General features: G+C 46.2%; 1 protein-coding gene across 5 annotated transcripts in view; it reads right to left on the reverse strand.

Annotated features, from left to right (window-relative positions):
• Window positions 1-17,552, reverse strand: part of SETD5 (SET domain containing 5) — a 71,876-nt gene that overhangs the window by 12,340 nt on the left and 41,984 nt on the right. For 3 of the 5 annotated variants that reach the window (XM_083155958.1, XM_083155957.1, XM_083155956.1), the window contains exons 3-15: window positions 15,344-15,527; window positions 13,020-13,125; window positions 12,050-12,264; window positions 11,850-11,908; window positions 11,557-11,744; window positions 10,406-10,444; window positions 9,081-9,323; window positions 8,754-8,902; window positions 8,162-8,279; window positions 6,813-6,922; window positions 6,375-6,618; window positions 4,515-4,592; window positions 3,511-3,783 (exon numbers count right to left, since the gene is read on the reverse strand). In XM_083155958.1, the coding sequence (XP_083012084.1) occupies window positions 3,511-3,783; window positions 4,515-4,592; window positions 6,375-6,618; window positions 6,813-6,922; window positions 8,162-8,279; window positions 8,754-8,902; window positions 9,081-9,323; window positions 10,406-10,444; window positions 11,557-11,744; window positions 11,850-11,908; window positions 12,050-12,264; window positions 13,020-13,125; window positions 15,344-15,414 (1,893 nt within the window). In that variant the 5' untranslated portion in view covers window positions 15,415-15,527. The remainder of the gene's footprint in view (window positions 1-3,510; window positions 3,784-4,514; window positions 4,593-6,374; window positions 6,619-6,812; window positions 6,923-8,161; window positions 8,280-8,753; window positions 8,903-9,080; window positions 9,324-10,405; window positions 10,445-11,556; window positions 11,745-11,849; window positions 11,909-12,049; window positions 12,265-13,019; window positions 13,126-15,343; window positions 15,528-17,552) is intronic. The other 2 variants (XM_083155959.1, XM_083155960.1) reach the window with 2 other exon arrangements.

Genomic DNA, 17,552 nt, shown 5'->3' on the forward strand with positions numbered 1-17,552 from the left:
CGCATGTGACCCCGTTCCCTGTCACTGGGAGGGAGGTCCGATGTGCACGGGACCATGCATCGGACCTGAGGGGGATGTCAAACACCCAATTTGGTCTGAGACTAGTGTATGGGCACTTTTAGATTTATTATGTCTAAGTAGACAGCAAATAGGTCAACATATGGCCGACATGTACAAAAGCGGTTACATCTTGGATATTCCATGTTAAGTAACCACCATGAGACATACGTGTTCACATTACAGGTCACTATTCCAATAGAGATCTATGTGGATAGTACATAAATTGTCATGTCAACCTTTTTGAAGCTGTCGACATACTTCATGTCCACCAATACATTGTCGATCTATCACCCGGATACCATCCAAATAACCCATGAATGTTATTTGCTTGTCTGACCTATATTATTATCAGAAGTTGTCTTGTTTTAAGCACATGACAAGTCGGTAACGGCAGACTTCCCTCCTCTTTGAGACGTTGGTCCCCGGGACATACAAGATCTTGCTTGGTTAGTTTGGAGCAATTAAGAAAGTCCTTAAGCAGGGTGCTAACTATATCGGCAGTGCTGTGGGATAATGATATAGAGCATACACACTGACCGATATCGGGTCACGATATCGGTCAGTGATGTCACCTGCCCAATGTGCACCCAGCTTTACCCTTCCTGAGAAGTGATGTAAATAAGCAGGAAGCGTATACATGAGGGCACTGTCCGCTTTCCTTATTTAGCAGCTGCTGCAGTAGCATTATCCTTGAGATTCAGTGAACAGCCTTTAATATAATTATGGATTTAGGCCCTAATATTTGCCAGCTTCGGAAAAAAGCATCAATAGAAGATGGGATCCGGTCAGACAATCTCTGCATTTAGATCTGAAATTCCTCCGTGGCATTTAATGGCTGTAACACTGGGGTAAACATGAACCTTGGAGAAGTGGTATATTCCCATAAAGAACATTGGGGCAGATGAAGTGATAAAGGGGCAGATGTATTAAGCCTTAACAAGAGATAAATGCAAGGGTGATAAGGAGAGACAAACGTCCAGCCAATCACCTCCTAACTGACTTTTTTCAAACACAGCCTGTAACATGGCAGTTAGGAGCTGATTGGCTGGACGTTTATCTCTCTATCACCCTTGCATTTATTTCTTGTTAAGGCTTAATACATCTGCCCCATGTGTCTGGTTTTTATCACCAGCCAATCAGCTCCTAACTGTGAAGTTACTGGCTTGGTTTGAAAAAATGACAGGAAAGAGCTGATTGGCCGGTGATAAAAAACAGACACTTTATCGCATGGGTCTTCAAACTGCGGCCCTCCAGATGTTGTGAAACTACAAATCCCAGCATGCCTTGCCACAGTTTTAACACTCCCTTATAGCAAAACTCTGGCAAGGCATGCTGGGATTTGTAGTTTCACAACATCTGGAGGGCGGCAGTTTGAAGACCCATGCTTTATAACTTCACAGAGCTTAATAAATCTACCCCATTATGTGCAAGGTGATAGGGCACCAGCCAATCCGCTCCAATATGTAAATGCACAGTTGGGAGATGATTGGCTGGAGCACATGCACATGACGGGGTAGTTGTATGAAGCAATGATAATGTGAGGAGAAGTGAGCCAGGGGGAGAAGTGGGAGCTGATTAGTCAGTGATCAAGTACCAGACACTATCACTTCTCCTCCCTTAGCACTGCTTCGTGTACACCTACTTCTCGGTATCATAGGGACTGAAGTCTGATACTGCATCATCATGTTCTCAGGAGCACTTTTCCTGCCTTTTGAAGGCCTCTACAAGAATTCCCTCTTTTCATCCATCATTACTCGGATAGATCGTCCAGCACGGACACAGCTAAGAACTCACCACAAAGGTACAGAATGTGGATTTAGAGTGTGTATACTTTGTGTACAGTGTAGAGATCTCGTTCTACTCCTTTATAAGGGTTGGTAAGGATCTTTTCAGACGACATACTGACTCAGCCCAACTTCCACAAGTCATTTTCTCTATACACAGAGAGCAGCTCTTATCCCTTGTAACTCCAGGACGGAAAACGCTCGGAGCAAAAGGTAATAGCTCGTGCTCCTACGGGAACTAGTAGACCACGGTCATCTCCTTGACCTGATAAAATTACTGGAAATGCCCTGTACATGCTCTAGTATAAGGAGACACCACTCCAGATACAGACGTGATAAGAACATCCAATTGACATGGTTAAAAGTCCTCAATTGTTGAAATCAATAGCTAGCACCTTAGCCATGCTACACTGTCCTGGCTGTACAAGGTGGTGGAAGGGATATATCAACTGGTGTAGGTGGCACAGTGTGATAGCAGCCTGGCAGATGTTACCAATCCATTAAGACCTACCCCTGGAGCTGGTCACATCACGGTACCCAGAGCAAGGAACCCTCCCCCCCCTCAACACTACCTATCCTGCCTCTGGCCAACAGTGTAGGGAATGTTAAACTTGAGAATGGCCGTCGGTAACTACAAGGAAGGGGGCATTAAATCGGTGCCTCACCCCCCAAACAAGAAATGTTAGAAGGAACCAGTCTACTCTAACACCCTCTGAATTAGGCAAATGAAAGTGAGGGGATACATAACATGCATGGTGCAGGCCAATCTCTCTGCCGCACAGAGATGTATGGGAAGACAGATCGTTACAAACTGACACACAAAGCTAAATCCTAGCAAGGGCAACGTACCGGGTCTCAACTCAATTTGGGATTTCGCTTGAATTATGAAATTACAATGTAAAAAGGGGGGGGAGAGCGACACACGGAACATAGAATGCTTTGAAAACACACACGTATATAAACAAAATAACTTTATAACGTGGACGATACATCTACAATAATTGTATCTAGACCTCATTAAAAACAATGGAGTCCTTTTTTTTCCATTAAACACTAAAGTGGGGACCAAGTGGAATAAAAAATATATATATAATTTTGGGGGGAAAAAAACATTAGTTTAGAGAAAATTTAGTTTAGTTTAGAGAAAATCTAAGAAGTTCTAGAGCGGCTGTAGATCTGATCTAGGAGGGGTATAAACTTTACACCCCTTCTCCTTTTACTGCTCAACCTGCCCAACATACAGTGACAAAATGGAAATATTTCACAAGGTTGGGAAGGCAGAAGGGTAAGAAGGGGGTGGGGGGGGGGGGGGAGAGGTTATTCCTACGAATGCCTCCCGTGAATTAACTGTACCGTCCTTATTTTGACAGAACTGTGAGGAAACTTCATACCATTAGAAGACGTTTAGCAGTGACATCCAAGTAAAGTGGAATGGGCTCCTCGAAGACACTGCATAGAAAATGGTTGTACAATGTTTTAAATGGTGTCTCAGAGAACAGACATTGAATACATGCCGCAAGTTTAAAAGGTCTTCAGAGAACATGAGCTGAAGAGATATGATCTACTGTGACATCAGATGAAATGATGCGGAAGACTTGGCTTTTTTAACCCATACTAAGTTTCCGCTGTGTAGCACTTCAGCGCCACACACCGTGCAGCTCCTCACCAGTGCCTGTGACGATCTTCTGGTGTTCACCCCCTGCTGCGCGGGATTGGTCGCGGCTTCTGCTAACGTGGGGCTTTCAGATTCTGCCTCCGAAGCGTCGGCTTGAGGCGCCGATTCTATGGCGGGGCAGACCTCTGCGGGGGGAGGAGGAGGAGGAGGAGGAGCCTCGGGCTCAGCAACCGCTTGTTCTGGCTGCTGTTCTCGGCGTCGCCTTCTTTTCTCCAAGCTTTCCAATGACTGCATGGTGAAATCTAATTTCCTTTCTTCTCTCGACTGCAAGTACAAAAATAAATGAGGTCAAGTCTGTTTGCGGGTGGGACGCATGCTGCATCGTCGGCTAAATCAGGCACCCACATCGCCTCGCTGAACAAGGAAAACTTTATGCTCACATAAACACTTTCTGCATTGTGTAATAAGATCAGAATCAGTAGGAAAACCACTGAACGCAACCAGTGGAACAGGCTGACGTTGGGACAAGGCATCTTAAGGGCATTAGGAGGCCGTAGTGAAATTATGGGGGTATTCAATCTCCCGTCACTATTACCGACAGGGGAAATAGCGGAGGGATCTCGGCAGAACGGGCCTGACTGTAGAAGCAGTCAGGCCCGTTCTGCCGAGAACAGCCATGGATTGTCGAGCTCCCGGCCGCAGCTCGACAATCCACGGCCGTATCTCGCGGCCAAGCCCCCTTTTCGGTGCTCGGCAGGCGGGACATTGAAGCCCGCCTGCTGACTCATGGTCGAGCCAGCCGAAAGCGGGATTGAATATCATCCTGAGTGTTGGGCATAAACGGATGATATTGGGTTGGAGCGGTAAGAATGGGAAAAAATGCTCGGGAAGCCACCTCTGCAATAAAGACTTTTTTTAGTAGTGGCCTTTATGCCAACTACAGTATTACAGGTTAGTTATAATGCAATAGTCCAGCTCTGGACTGTGCGCCAGATGTGCCCAATCAATACTTAATGGAAATAGTCGGATAATAAATAAAAAGGGGGGCAGCGTACCCTTCTAGTCCGAGGCATGGGCCCTGTCTCCTCCTCCTCTTTACAGTCTTCCCGTTTATCTGCAATGTCACCTTCCACCTGCAATGAGACCCGTTTGTATTAGTCTACTACCCACAGGCAGCGATAAAGCACAACAATCATTTATCTTCGAATGTACTTAATCTTTGTCAGACACCAACATATAATTGGGACATATTTGTCAAATTCAACCTAATAATTCGCTGAGCACCAGGGTTCTCTTGCCCACTGTCAAAGTTCATTCGGCATCTTGTGCTGGAAAATTAAATGGGTGCGTTCGAATGATTAGCAATCCCCAACAAAATGTCTGCCTCCACAGGTTAATACATGGGCATTAGTTTTATGTGAGTGATGAACTTTAAATTTACAACTGAACAAAACTAAAAGGCAAAACAATCTTTTCCTCTTACCTCTTCAACCGTTCCTTCTCAGTCTCTGCCTCTGGCTCTACCTCACCACCTTCTATCCTTCCTGTCGGGGTCCCTCAGGGTTCCGTCCTTGGCCCCATTCTGTTCTCTCTGTACACCTCCTCTCTGGGTGCACTCATTAACTCCTTTGGCTTCCAATATCACCTCTATGCAGATGACACCCAAATCTACCTCTCCTCTCCTGATCTGTCCCCCACTGTTTTCTCTCAAGTTTCCAACTGCCTCGCTGCCATCTCTACCTGGATGTCTGAGCGATTTCTGAAGCTGAATATGGACAGAGTGCAACTAAGCTGATCATCCACTCATTGGTCATCTCACGGCTTGACTACTGTAATGCTCTTCTCACCGGCCTTGCTCAATCCCAACTAGCTCCTCTCCAATCTGTCCTCAATGCTGCAGCCAGGCTTATCTTCCTCTCCCGCCGCTCTAACTCTGCTACTCCCCTTCAACAAAATCTGCACTGGCTTCCATTCCCCTACAGAATCCTCTTCAAACACCTCACACTCACATACAGGGCCATCTCTAATTCCATTGCTCCATATATCTCTAACCTCATCTCCATTCATACACCCTCCCGCCCTCTACGGTCAGCTGACGACTGTCGTCTCTCCTCCACCCTGATCACTGCTTCCCATGCTAGAGTACAGGACTTTGCCCGTGCTGCACCCCTTCAGTGGAACGCACTCCCTCGCTCCATTAGACTCTCCCCGACCTTGCAAAGCTTCAAACGGGCACTGAAAACTCACCTATTCATCAAAGCGTGCCCTTCAAACGGGCACTGAAAACTCACCTATTCATCAAAGCGTACCCTTCCACTGCATAAACCAGCTGTTTCTCCGACCCCTTGCCTGTTTACATCCTGCTATCTAACCACCACCCCCTCGCTTGCACCTCTTGTAATCTGTCTGTCTCCCCTTCCTACTAGATTGTAAGCTCCTCCGAGTAGGGCCCTCTTCCCTTCTGTTGTCAAAGCCCACTTCTCTTCACATGTCACTCACAGCTCTCCTTTACTCCAACACTCAGTGACCATCTTCATACTCATCTCCATCATTGGCCTCAAGCCTCTAGTTGTATGTTGACTGGGTCCTCACTACTTACATTTAAGCTGTAATGTGTATTGAACTGTGGCGCTCTTTATTTGTACTGTATTTTTGTTATTTATTCAATGTTATGCCAAGTTTTGTCTCCCTGTATTGTTCCTTTGTACGGCGCTGCGAAACACTTGTGGCGCCTTATAAATAAAATTATAATAATAATAATCTACTGAACTATTGCAAAGCTATGGGGTGCGAAATGGTGCAGACGGGTCTTGCTTCGCTCCCTTTTGCGACCAAGAGTCCTGATATACCTTTGAGAAGACTACATAGAATACAGACTACTTATACTGTCACCAATATACTCTAGAGTTCTTTACCTCCTGGTCACCACTTGCATCAGCCGTCACTGGAGTCTCTGCGGGTTCTTCGGTCTGGTGACTGGCACTTTCGTCCCCTGCAGAACCCTGCTGTTCCAACTCTCTCCTCCTCGCTTTCCGATGCCTCGTCTCGATGGACAGCGCAGGAGTGACAGGAGGGGACATGTCCGTCAAATTAGGGTTGCGCTTCTGTACCGGACAGTTCCGATTCCCTTTGTGGCACGCGCAGTCTACCTTATAATTACTGGAAAGAGTATGACAGCAATCACTTATCTACTAAGCCAACGGAGCAGGGTTCAGCATTAGCAACACATGAAAAGAGTGAAGTGCTAAGTTTACAGTGTCGAAGGGAAGGATTTGTGCTTCTATCTAACCAAATCCTTACATACAGCAAGTGAAGAATAAAGACTGAAGGATAATCATTGAAACTGTACTTACCAGTTACTGTAATCAAAGTCAAAGGCAATGGTGACCTCTGTGTCTTTTGCAATAGCAGCAATGGCATAAATACAGAGATGGACCATCCCGTCTACAATCACATGCCGTACCTAGATAAAGCAAACGGCATGTATTGGCAATGTCACTACACATTACACCACTAACACATACTTATTTTAAAGTGTTCACATTTTAACACAACAGTACATTTTTAAGAACAATTATTCCTATGCCGGACTGACCTGTTATTATCCACCTGTATGAAAACAAGCCATATGTATAAACTCCATTTAATAGGGAGGCATGTCAATTTTCCTGCTTTATTTTGACAGAAGCTCATATCACTACTCTTGGTTGTGGGGGACCCTGCTATCTCCAATACAAAATGCTTAGCCTGTAACACCCCCCAACACCCCACACCCTCTCAGACCATGACACTACCCCTGTCACATGTAGCCCTGTGTCTGTGCTAACATGTTACTCATAAGATATACTCTGTGCTGCTGGGGACCATGCTTCTCCCACTATATAACTCTACGTCTGTGGCTTCCTGCTGCCCGCATCCCTCTTCTCACTGCAAAATGGTCATGTAGCTCTGTTGTAAATCATACTAAAAATATAAGGACAAAGGGTGCAGCCTCTCACAAGTTCTTATACATCTCTGTCCTGCAGGGACCACCACATTGATGCGATTAGCTCCAGGTTTTCCTCTGCTTACCCATTTAAAAACTGAAGATACACAGACAAGCAGGGCAGGGCGAGGATGTTGGCAAAAATATGTTCTTATTCATGTAAATGTGTTGCCTGTGTGCAATCGATAGGAATGGGCTCTTGTACTCGATGCCCTATGTATTTATGGGTACCTGACAACCCCGCAGGATTGCCCCTTTCTGTGCTGCACATCCTACCAAATCACTAGGACCGCTGTCCTGGCCTCCTGATAAGATGTACTGCTGCATACAAATATTTCAATCCACAAATCAAACTGGCTATGTTCCGTGATTGCTATTCCCATAACAAAGCTGTAACGACAATTAAGGTGCCCATACACTACTGAGATTTATCTTCAGATCTGGCTGGTTGGAACAAAAACATGGTTATGGATGAGTGACAGTTTGTCAGTTTTACAGCATTTCCAAGCAAATGGTCAGCTGTCATTTGCTCTCATCCATATCCATGTTTTTGTTCCAACCAGACAGATCTGAAGATAAATCTGTCTGTGTATGGCCACCCTTAGTCTAAATGGCTACACCCTCTAGACTCAGAATGACTGTCCCCCCACGCCAACACCCAAGTAGTAAATATTCCCATCTCTAGAGACATCACATACACAATATGTCGGCGTTTACCTCGGCATTGGGTGTACAGGAGCGTCGGATAAACCTGGCGTCATTACCGAATGTCCGTGCATCCACGCACATTTCCAGACCATTAAATTTGGAGTAGAACAGCACAAAGGGGTATGGTCTGGGGACAGAATACAAAAACGTGTTCTTACTTTGGTGAGCAAGCGACAGACCTGCATTGACTTTTACATACTGAAGGACTGCCCGCTGCACTAATGTAGCTATATTTCAAGCAAATTGATTGGTGGAACGATAAGTCATACAGATTCCCTGGCTGTTCAAACATCGTTATCTAGATTGCTGGTTTATAAAAGGTTTGGGGGACCGGTACTTCTCATATAAGGAAGTGCTAGCACCAGCACATTTTCAACCATCTGATCCCTGCAATTTGTCCAAATAGTTGCGATACAGAATATATAATAATTGGGCTACATATGGAAGCCACAGAGCCATTAAGCTGAATCCCCTCCTAAATACACAAACATTCTGATTCATAATGATCCTCTAAACGCGCACGTGCAGTCTATTGAAAGTGTTGCTGATGGCAAGGACAGATGCCCAGGTACTAGGACGTGTACAAACATGGCACTCTTACTTCTTGAAGAAATGCCCGTTGACTTCAAATTGCTGCCGCAGCATGACTTTGCCCCGGTATTCAATGATGAGTGTGTTCACGGGCAGGTCCTTCGACGCACGGGAGATTTTCCGGTGCTTTTGTACACGCGCCACCCTTCCCAGCTGGAACTGTAATGATACAATACGGGAAAGGTTATACTAAGCTGAATAAGAGTCACATATAGCACACGGCTGGTCTGGTCACAGTTTACAAGATAGAACTGGAAAGCACGTGCTTGTCTGTAACTCCGATAAAATACAAATGTAAAGTCATGTGTGTGTGTGCGTGTGTGTTACAGCTCCGTACCTGCATCTGAGATCCCACAACGGTATTGTTACAGGACAGCTCAGTTTTCTTTATCGTTTCCGGTAATGCCGATTTGCCTACCAGCTCCTTGCTGGAGCGAACCTGTCGTTCCAGCAGGCTCTGCATGTCCGCGCTGTATTGATTCGTAAAGGCCTCTTCATACTGGTCGGTCCAAAGCCTGATCCGGTTCTCCCAGCCCTCCGTGGTGTTTTCGTCCAAGTTGTTCGCATCTGAAGGTGAATTCTGCAGGGCATAATTAATGACAGTCAGCTGTTTGGCCACAGAACGATTTCAGATTTAAGGACTGCACACCTATCCCTATCCCCTGCTTTGTAACCGACTGAACAGTAATCAACAAGTTAAGATATCGGACAACACTGATTTTGTCATACACATAATTTTGTCAAAGGCAAGCGCTTCAAATATTTTTTGGGGGGTTATTTGCAGTGAAATCTTAACACACAAAATGTTGTAGTCATTTGTCTGAAATGCATGGAGCTTAGGCCGATGGTGTCATGGCGGGGGGTGTAGGCCGTACTCTGGTGTCACTCCATGACTGGAGCCAGCTCTTGTCACTGTGTAAGAAACGGCACTGTAGCCCAACAGTCACTGGGGCCAGCCACCATCTCCCCTGGAACGACGAAGCCAGGGGATTCGGAATGAGAAGCCGAGCCCCAGTCTCGGGAATCCATGCCCTTCTTCGGAGCACGCATGCACGTAGATTTTTAAACAGCTGCACCAAGTGCCATAGGGGTAAGACACGTCCCTGGCTTGGACGTAAAAATGTATATAAATCATGGTTCGTATAAACAGATGCCGTTCCAAATTGCTCAATAGCTGAAAATTCTGGTGCATCAAGCGCCAGTTTGTAACAGTTTTTTACGGTATTTTGCGTTCTCTATGGAAGCTCCTAAGTTGCGTTCACTGTGCAGTTAATGCAGGGAACGGTACGAAACAAGGTTGTGGCAGACCGGGAGCATGACTTTATTGGTTGCCATGACGTTGTGGGGTCTACAGACACCTAAATTATATGGTGCCAACATCTGAAGTTGCAGATTTTACACACTGACGCATAGAACAAAGCTGCAGATAATTATATATGCGTATAGGTGCCTGTCCTTAGTGACCGAATGCCTAAAGTGTAACTGTTGCCTGAACCAAAACAGACGAATCCGTCCAACCTATCCGCTCCCTAGGAATAAGAAACACTTAGTGATTCAACAGGCTGCTCTGCCGTGATCATTGGTTAAGCCCAGAACATGGCTGCCTTCACTGTGTGTAAGTGACTGATACACTAAGTATTGTCAAGGGGAAGAGGAACTCACCTTCATGCGGAGGGACTTGCGAGAGCCTTCCCTAAATGCCTGTGCAAACAGAAACAGCCATCAGACTACTCAAAAGACGAACATTTCATCGGAGAGCGATCACTTACAGGCACGTGGCTAAGATTCTGCTAGCGTTATACTTGTTAAGTATCCTAACGCATATGTTCTGACACAAACACAGTGACAAGTCTATTGCAAAATCAATGCTATCAGGTAACCTTTACTGTCCAACAACAAACAAGTCAGCAATTAAAGCATGCGCCCTGTTCAAAATGAGGCTTCACCGGAGGTTGCAACAACACACTGATTCGGAAAGTGACCTTGAGTATAAAGATATAGTCATAAGTTTATTTATATAAACATGTGAAGTAGATGACCATAATCACAACTTGTAGAAAAGACTCAAATGATCTCCAATGAAAACAGGTCTTCTGCAGGACAAGGGAGAATAGAAACAACTAAACTACCAACTCATCACTTATGGTGGACAAGGAAGACTAGATCCTCCTAGCCCATCATTCATGGTGGAAAAAGGAGACTAGAACCTCCTAACCCATCATTTATGGTGGACAAGTAAGACTGGATCCTCCTAACCCATCATTTATGGTGGACAAGTGAGACTAGATCCTCCTAACCCATCATTAATGGTGGACAAGTGAGACTAGATCCTCCTAACCCATCATTAATGGTGGACAAGTGAGACTAGATCCTCCTAACCCATCATTTATGGTGGACAAGTGAGACTAGATCCTCCTAACCCATCATTTATGGTGGACAAGGGAGACTAGATCCTTCTAACCCACAGGTCTTCAACCTGTGGCCCTCCAGATGTTGTGGAACTACATATCCCAGCATGCCCTGAGGGTTTTTGGCATGCTCTTATAGGAAAAAATGTGGCAATGCATGTTGGAACATGTAGTTTCACAACATCTGGAGGGCCACAGGTTGAAGACCCATGTAAACCCATCATTTATGGTGGACAAGGGAGACTAGAGCCTCCTAACCCATCACTTTTCATGGACAAGGGAGACTAGAGCCTCCTAACCCATCAATTATGGTAGGACAAGGGAGACTAGATCCTCCTAATCCATCAGTTATGGTTGACAAGTAAGATTATTGCCACCTAACTCATCATTAATGTGTGTCTCTACCTTTACTTTTTTGGTTTTTGGAGCATTCCGAGCCTTTTCTGTGCTTTTCTTCCTCTTTTTCGGTTTACTTCTCCGGACTCGGTTGACCGTGAGCGTAATGCTGGTTGGTGTGTGCTGGGTGGCTGTGTACAGCACAGTGGATGGAGACAGCTCCTCATCCCAGCTCTCTGTAGCACTGCTCTCCCCTCCTGTACAGATAACGTGCATTAGAATAGTAAATGGAGAGAGACGTATGCCGAAATACTTCCAGTGGTCTTACATAGCAGTAATAAGATAGATAATGGGAAACTCACCAGAAACGTTGTCTTGCTTTCGGCGATTCAGTTGGATAACTTTACCCCTGTTCATGCCCCTGAAAAAAACAAAGACAAACATACAAGTACAAATTAGGCAATTTTTCAAAATGTGGAGAAGCACCGGTGCCCATTTCTGGTGGCAGTATTTATTCCTGTTGCCATGTTACAAGCCAGAGGTCCCGGGGAAGCAGACATACCTGCATTTCTCACATTTGATGAGAAAGCCCTCTGCGGAGTTAGTGCAGTGACACCAGTTGGGGATCCCTTCTCCGTCAGATGAGCTCTCGCTCTCCCCAGAATGCTCCTCCTCCTCCGGTGAGTGAATACCATTGAGCTCTGCTCGGGGGATGATGGCCTGGACAGGTGGTGATGCCGGTGGCGTGGGTGGTGGAGGGGCACCATAATTGTGATCCTATAAGGTAGGGGAATATATTTTAAACACACACACTTACAATGCAAAGTCCAGCAGTTACTAAATACAGACAGCAAACCTGTATCTGATATTCCTTTAATACTGCATGAAGCCGGACATCAGTACATCGTTGTCATCATTCTAAGTCCACTATTACTCTGCGTGGGGCTTTCTGCCTACCCCCATGGCCTCCCACCAGGACACAGGCTCTGCTAACCTTAGACCTGCCCTCCTTTACATCTCCACCAGTAACTGCCACCCACTTGGGACACATGTGTAAGAGCTGGACCTAAACATGGGTTGCACATACAAATGGGATATCACATAAATGTGCGAATGGCAGCCCCCCCCCCCCCATTTTAAAGTCCGAGCGGCAAGATGCACTAAGCTTCATAAAGTGATAATCAACCAATCAGCTCCTACCTGTCATTTTTCAAACCCAGCCTGTGTACCATGGCAGTTGGAGAGTGATAAACGGCAAGCCAATCAGCTACTAACTGCCATGTTACAGGCTGGGTTTGAAAACCCAAAAAATATCTGGCTTGATAGATCTGATAAACCCTAAAGCACCCATCATTGTTTGCATTAACCTAGTCTCCAGGGGCAGCTCTAGAAAAGTATTTTCTGGATAAGAACCTGCAAAGTGGTTGGCTGTCGGGAGCGAGAGGCCACAGGGAGACTGTAGGTTGGCCGGATAATAGCTTTCCTCCTAAATAGGAGGCTGTGGGCAGGCTAGTGAGGAGCATGGTACTTACTGCATATGGTAGGCCCCGGTATCCGTGGCTCTGGCTGCCTGGGTAACTGTGCGTTGCATAGATGATCTTTCCACTAACTGCTGGACTTGCTTCAACTGATTCAGGGCTGTGGGAGGAAAACACAACAACACTCACATCATAGGCTTCCAAACTGCGCTACATCATCATATGTTTATGTAGCACGGACGGTGTAATGGTTAGCAGTACTGCCTAACCGCGCTGAGGTCATGGGTTCCATTCCCTCCATGGTCCTAACTGTGTGGAATGTGTATATTCTCCCCTATCTGATGAAGCCCTAAGGGCCAAGGCCAGAGGAGATGTGGCCCATGGCAACCAATCAGCTGCTCTGTATTCATTCATATTATGCAAATTATAGATGTTACTTTAAGTGCTGATTGGTTGCCATGGGCCACTCCTCCTCTGGCTCACTTCTCCTCCTTTATCACCGCTTCATACATCTACCCCAAGTGCGGAAACACTGGATTTTTTTTTAACCGATCACCTCCCTAAGCCCCAACGCAGACCACACAAGTGATCTTAGAATTAAGAGGGTTGGTTATATACAGGACATCAAACCTTCATTGGCCAGAAGTCACCTGACTCACAGATAGTACGTAGCACAGACTAAAGGCCAAGAGAAGGATGTGAGGGAAAGTAAAGTCAAACTGATTGGCCGGGGTCTGCTGATCACAAGACTTCCCCCCTCAGCAAATGCTGTGATGTCAAAGGATTAACTCAAGATTACGTAACCAATTTATGAGAAAATTATATTATGTATATTGGAAGCGACCCTGCTTGAAAAATGTCAGAGGTAATGTTCATATCGGTCAGTAGGTGGCGCTCTAGCCACATAAGAGTTTGCCAAGATCAGACACCGCAGCCTTCATCCTATGGGGAATGAGAAATCTATCTCTCAGCAGAACATTAATGCTTAAGAAATGATGAGATCTAGACTTGCTTTAAAAAAAATAAATGTAAAATGCATTATATATCTACAAAGAAAAAAAATACAGCCCCCCCCCCCCCCCCCCCCCCCCCCCCCCCAAACACACATACACATATTCTGGCAGATTACCTACTACTGCTGCATGATAACCCTTCCCCACCATATAAGGAAGCATTTGCAGTGAGAGAGATTCAGTGGTTCCCTCTATATAATGTCCCTCTGGCACACAATCAGCCGAATGGAGATTAGCCAAAATTCCCAAAAGGAGTTGAACCGTGAAGCTTAGCAATCACCAACACATGCACGTCCCCCTGTGGGATTCCTTTCAGTGGCTCTTTCATTTATTTTTGTCTTCATGCCACGAGACTGGTGCAGTGGTGCTTGCCTACGCTGAATCATATTGTTAATCACTATTCCCCCCAGACAGACAGTACACGGCACGTTCTATGGCTGATGGTACGCAGAGGAAGTTATGCTCATCCCCACTAGTCCACCCTACTTGTTTCAGGCACTCATTACCCAGAGTCGGGGAATTTGAACACCGAGGCTCAGACTCCACAACAGCTCTGAAGCTGTCCTGCGGTACCTGGCACCAAGACATTACTAGCCGATCCTTTATGCCCTTTGAGATCTCCAAGTAATGGATTTGTCTTTCCGGCATCTACCACAGAGACTCGACTGGACAGACATCTGGGAATTTGGAAGCCAAGTCAAGTTTAGGTAGGTTCATGTCACAGTAACATCAATCAATAGATGCCCGTAGGGGCGAAGGTTTACCCATTTGATCCAATCCACCAGAAGACCTACGGTGGAACTCACTGATGGAAACATAACTGCTGGCTATGATAGAAAGGTGTCGGAACACAGAGTGTATTCCAGCTTGCAGAGTATTGCACTGCGTAACTGCAGGCCGTTCAAAAAACCCGTCCTCTGCCGAAAATTGCAGACAATGGATTGGTGAGCGTTGCATTGCACCACAGGGCAATGGAAGGTTGCCAAGTTTTCGATGGCATCAGGTGGGTGTCCAAGATGATACATACCACCGACCTATACATGTTGAAGAACAAGTACACCCCTTCATGGCAACAGTGTTCCTTTATGGCCATGGCCTCTCTCAGCCGATAATGCACCCCTCAAACATGGTTAGTTTGAGGAACATGGTGAGTTCCAGGTGCTGACTTGGCCTAAATTCCCCAGATCTCAGTCCAATCCATAATCTGCAGGATGTGCTGAGATAACAAGTCCGAGCCATGGAGGCCCTATCTTATTTGCTGCTAACGTCTTGGTGCCAGGTACCACATTGTCTTCAGTGGTTGTGTGAAGAAAAGTGAGGCTGGATTACTTCGGTTTACCTCAGCAAAGACAGCAGTGGACTTACTCTGATCCGGCAGCCATGTCTGAGTAGGATGTATCTGGTGTGGTGACTCCCAGCGGGATTACAATGCTCATGACGTCCGGCACTGCGCTTGGAGAGAATCACGGGGTTGGAATTGCATTGACTGACCACACCGAGGGCGGGGAGCCGCAAATCCACGAGCGATACTTCACGGACATGAGGAAACCTACGGAGAGAGGGGGTGGAGGATTATAAAATGGGAGACAATAGGAGCCCTAAAACAAGTTCTCAGGATTGCATAGAAATGAAAAAAATCGCCTTCAACCATAAGCTTATGTGAAGTATTTTTAGTACTTTGAATCTTCCGAAAACTTTCCCACGTTGAACACAAAATTATCGCTGGTTTTCCTTTTACAATTAAAGCTAATACCAAATTACTGGACAATAAATGTAGAACAGCAAAAGTCCTCCACCTGGCCACTAACAGCCTTGTACATGGTCCTGCTAGCTCAGTCTCCAGTACTGTCATTATGGCCACTAACAGCCTTGTACATGGTCCTGCTAGCTCAGTCTCCAGTACTGTCATTATGGCCACTAACAGCCTTGTGCATGGTCCTGCTAGCTCAGCCTCCAGTACTGTCATTATGGCTACTAACAGCCTTGTACATGGTCCTGCTAGCTCAGCCTCCAGTACTGTCATTATGGTCACTAACATCCCTTTACATGGTACTGCTAGCTCAGTCTCCAGTGCTGTCATTATGGCCACTAACAGCCTTGTACATGGTCCTGCTAGCTCAGCCTCCAGTACTGTCATTATGGCCACTAACAGCCTTGTACATGGTCCTGCTAGCTCAGTCTCCAGTACTGTCATTATGGCCACTAACAGCCTTGTGCATGGTCCTGCTAGCTCAGCCTCCAGTACTGTCATTATGGTCACTAACAGCCCTTTACATGGTACTGCTAGCTCAGTCTCCAGTGCTGTCATTATGGCCACCAACAGCCTTGTACATGGTCCTGCTAGCTCAGCCTCCAGTACTGTCATTATGGCCACTAACAGCCTTGTACATGGTCCTGCTAGCTCAGTCTCCAGTACTGTCATTATGGTCACTAACAGCCTTGGGCATGGTACTGCTAGCTCAGTCTCCAGTACTGTCATTATGGTCACTAACAGCCCTTTACATGGTACTGCTAGCTCAGCCTCCAGTACTGTCATTATGGCTACTAACAGCCTTGTACATGGTCCTGCTAGCTCAGCCTCCAGTACTGTCATTATGGTCACTAACATCCCTTTACATGGTACTGCTAGCTCAGTCTCCAGTGCTGTCATTATGGCCACTAACAGCCTTGTACATGGTCCTGCTAGCTCAGCCTCCAGTACTGTCATTATGGCCACTAACAGCCTTGTACATGGTCCTGCTAGCTCAGTCTCCAGTACTGTCATTATGGCCACTAACAGCCTTGTGCATGGTCCTGCTAGCTCAGCCTCCAGTACTGTCATTATGGTCACTAACAGCCCTTTACATGCTCCTGCTAGCTCAGTCTCCAGTGCTGTCATTATGGCCACTAACAGCCTTGTACATGGTCCTGCTAGCTCAGCCTCCAGTACTGTCATTATGGCCACTAACAGCCTTGTACATGGTCCTGCTAGCTCAGTCTCCAGTACTGTCATTATGGTCACTAACAGCCTTGGGCATGGTACTGCTAGCTCAGTCTCCAGTACTGTCATTATGGTCACTAACAGCCCTTTACATGGTACTGCTAGCTCAGCCTCCAGTACTGTCATTATGGCTACTAACAGCCTTGTACATGGTCCTGCTAGCTCAGCCTCCAGTACTGTCATTATGGTCACTAACATCCCTTTACATGGTACTGCTAGCTCAGTCTCCAGTGCTGTCATTATGGCCACTAACAGCCTTGTACATGGTCCTGCTAGCTCAGCCTCCAGTACTGTCATTATGGTCACTAACAGCCCTTTACATGGTACTGCTAGCTCAGTCTCCAGTGCTGTCATTATGGCCACTAACAGCCTTGTGCATGGTCCTGCTAGCTCAGTCTCCAGTACAGTCATTAAGGCTACTAACAGCCTTGTACATGCTCCTGCTAGCTCAGCCTCCAGTATGGTCATTATGGTCACTAACAGCCTTGGGCATGGTCCTGCTAGCTCAGCCTCCAGTACTGTCATTATGGCCACTAACAGCCTTGTGCATGGTCCTGCTAGCTCAGCCTCCAGTACGGTCATTATGGTCACTAA

Source organism: Crinia signifera, chromosome 8 (assembly GCF_055691185.1).
Source record: "Crinia signifera chromosome 8, ASM5569118v1, whole genome shotgun sequence".
Classification (NCBI taxonomy): domain Eukaryota; kingdom Metazoa; phylum Chordata; class Amphibia; order Anura; family Myobatrachidae; genus Crinia; species Crinia signifera.